The sequence below is a fragment of the Rhinichthys klamathensis genome, unplaced genomic scaffold (genome assembly GCF_029890125.1).
Source record: "Rhinichthys klamathensis goyatoka isolate OS25496 unplaced genomic scaffold, OSU_Roscu_1.1 h1tg000225l_1, whole genome shotgun sequence".
Taxonomy (NCBI): Eukaryota; Metazoa; Chordata; class Actinopteri; order Cypriniformes; family Leuciscidae; genus Rhinichthys; species Rhinichthys klamathensis.
The window spans coordinates 1,861,572-1,864,555 of record NW_026606749.1 but is presented as its reverse complement, the minus strand read 5'-3'; the positions used below and the strand labels follow the sequence as shown (position 1 = coordinate 1,864,555).

At 40.4% G+C, this 2,984-nt stretch overlaps 1 protein-coding gene across 1 annotated transcript; it reads left to right on the top strand.

Annotated features, from left to right (window-relative positions):
• Positions 1–554: 554 nt before the first annotated feature.
• On the top strand, positions 555–2,519 carry LOC130099226 (putative nuclease HARBI1). Its single transcript, XM_056264835.1, has 2 exons — positions 555–1,635; positions 1,985–2,519. Exons 1-2 carry the CDS (start codon positions 768–770, stop codon positions 2,443–2,445), a joined length of 1,329 nt encoding a protein of 442 aa, XP_056120810.1. The 5' UTR covers positions 555–767; the 3' UTR covers positions 2,446–2,519.
• Positions 2,520–2,984: the final 465 nt, after the last annotated feature.

Sequence of the window (2,984 nt, the reverse complement as noted above, 5' to 3'; positions counted from 1 at the left end):
ATGTTACATTCCTAAAAAATGGTAGTTTGCTCAAAAAGGCCTACCAAACCTTGAAATGTTACTTGTGTTCTATAATTATAGTTGCCAAATGTGTCCTTGTTAAAATCGTTAAGCTACCAGTTACATTCTGTCCACATAACAGGCCCATACAGATACTCCATATTACCAAAAATTATTCAGTCAATTGACAAGCCTATATATTTCACCTTTTCCCATAACTTTATGTAGCGAGTTCTGGTGATTTAGTGAGTGAACGTGGAAAGTTGTGATTTAGTGAGAGAACGTGTATAGTGGTAATGACTGTAGCAAGAAGTGATTGTGAGTTGACTGAAGGTAAGACAAATGGTAGATGTACAGTATGATATAAAGATATAAAGGAATTTTAGATTTTATATTAAGTTTAAAAGAAGAGCTGAAAGCTATATACTGAAAGGTAAGCAATTAAAGAGAAATGTAATTGCCATTTTAGTGGCACAAGCACAGGAAATAGTTAGCTCAGCATTTGTCTAATCCATATCAGATGGCCTGCTTCACTATATATGTCAGACGCGAAAAGGCCAATTTATACTTCTGCGTCGAGTGTACGCCGTAGTGTACGGCGTAGGCTACGCACGTAGGCGACGCCGTCATGAGCATTTATACTTCTGCGTTTAGGTCTGCGTTGCTCTGCAGTACAGCGCCGAAACGCTAGTTGGCGGCGGAGGGTTTTAATGTTCCACTGCGTTTAGATTCCTCGCGGCTGTTTTGAGTTTAGGTTACTACACGCAATGGCGACTGAAAGAGAGCGGATCTTGTTGGAGTTGGAGCTTATGGAGGTGGAAAAGCAGTTAATTTTAGTGAAAATACTAAAACTAAAAGGCAGAAACGAGAGAAGACGTCGGAGGAGATGGTACGTGCGGCCCGTGAACCGGTTGAGGCAGAAGGAGGGTGAATTTTCTGTGCTTGTCCGGCCACTGAGAGACATGGACGAGGAAATGCACTTCAGATATTTCCGAATGTCGGCCGGTAGATTCGATGATTTGGTTCGTCGTGTGCAGCCATTTATCATACATCAGTGTACGCACAGTATGCCTGTAGACATTACGCAGAGACTGGCAATCACCCTTCGTATTTTAGCTTCAGGTGGAAGCCAACAGGCTGTAGCAGCTAGCTACAAACTGTCGTCAAGCACAGTGTCTTCCATAGTGACCGAGGTATGTAAATCTTTGTGGAAAGCACTGCAGCCAGAGTTTCTTCCCTGTTCTTCAGTCGCCCAATGGGAAAACATTGCTGCTGATTTTTGGCGACTGTGGAACTTTCCGAACTGTGTTGGCAGCGTCGACGGAAAGCATGTCAACATAAAAGCACCACCGCACGCCGGGAGCGACTACTACAACTACAAGGGCGCACACTCCATTGTTCTGATGGCTACTTGTGACGCCAGGTATCGCTTCACCATGGTGGATGTGGGGGGATACGGACGGGAAAGTGATGGTGGTGTCTTCAAGGAGAGCCGATTTGGTTCTAGGCTTCTTGAATACAAACTGAACCTGCCCCCACCAGCCAATCTTCCTGGAACAGGAGTCAAAATCCCACATGTGATAGTTGGTGATGCTGCATTCCCCCTACACAACAACCTCATGCGTCCCTTTCCAGGTATGTCACAGACAAAATGTATTTAATGTAATAATACTTTGTGTATATGCATATATGTATATGAAGAGTTCAGATGCAAAAGCCTCTAAATGCCATCTGAAATTTTCTTCTAAAATGATCATTTTTATCAAGCTCGTATATTTAAGTTCAATAATTTCACTTAAATGGCAAGAAAAATGACCCATTAATTGTCATTTAAGTGAAATTACTGAATTTAAATATACGAGCTTGATAAAAATTATCATTTTAGAAGAAAATTTCATATGGCATTTAGAGGCTTTTGCATCTGAACTCTTCTGATCACAGCTGCATTAGCAGACAATTAATTCTGTTTTGTTCTGCTACATAGGGATAAACCTACCCATGGATAAGCAGACCTACAATTACCGTCACTCCAGAGCCAGACGGGTGATTGAGAATGCATTTGGCATTTTGGTTGCAAGGTGGCGAATCCTTGGGCGACCTCTGGAATGTCTGCCAGACAAAGCAGTTGACATTGTAAAAGCTTGTTCTGTTTTACACAACTTCCTGGCCTACACAGATGAGGTCACCACACCTGTTAGCAGATACATCCCTGCTAATTTCACAGACACTGACACTACAGGGTCACCTCAGCAAGGGGAGTGGCGCAGAGTGGTGTCAGGGGACACAAATCTTTTGGAACCACTAGATCCACGTCACCTTTCAAGGGCCCGCTCCACCAGAGCTGCAGTTGGTGTGCGGAATGACCTGATGGCCTTCTTTCAATCACCCCACGGAATTGTGCCATGGCAGAACAACATAGTGTGTCGTGGTCAACTTGATCTATAAATTGTACTGGTGTAAAATATATGCACCTATAAATGACATTGAACCATGTTAATAAATACCAGGTTTTAAGTCAAGTTGTTGTACAGTGTTGTTCTACTATCGTTTACAGTAACCTGCACAATACAATGTGCAAACAGCAGGAATATAATTTTTTTTAGGGCAAACTATATATAAGATTGTGCAACATGTAAAAGTGCAATGGTCTAAAATTATTTATATTATAAATAGATGCAAAAGAGTAAACACACAAATGGGCAAACTATACTTAAATCTTTATTTGCAGTAACCTGCACAATACAATGTGCAAAAAGCAGGAACAGACAATTTCTTTTTTAAATAAAAAGTGCAAACTATGTACATTATTAAGGTATTAATTATAATTTATTAAGGTGCAATGATCTACAATTATTAACAATACAAATAGATGCACAAGAGAAAACACAAAAGATAAAAACTATAACCTGCAAAAATTGGTGCAAACAGACAAAATATAATAAAATGCTAAAGTGCTAACTATATACAAAAATGTACAAATGATA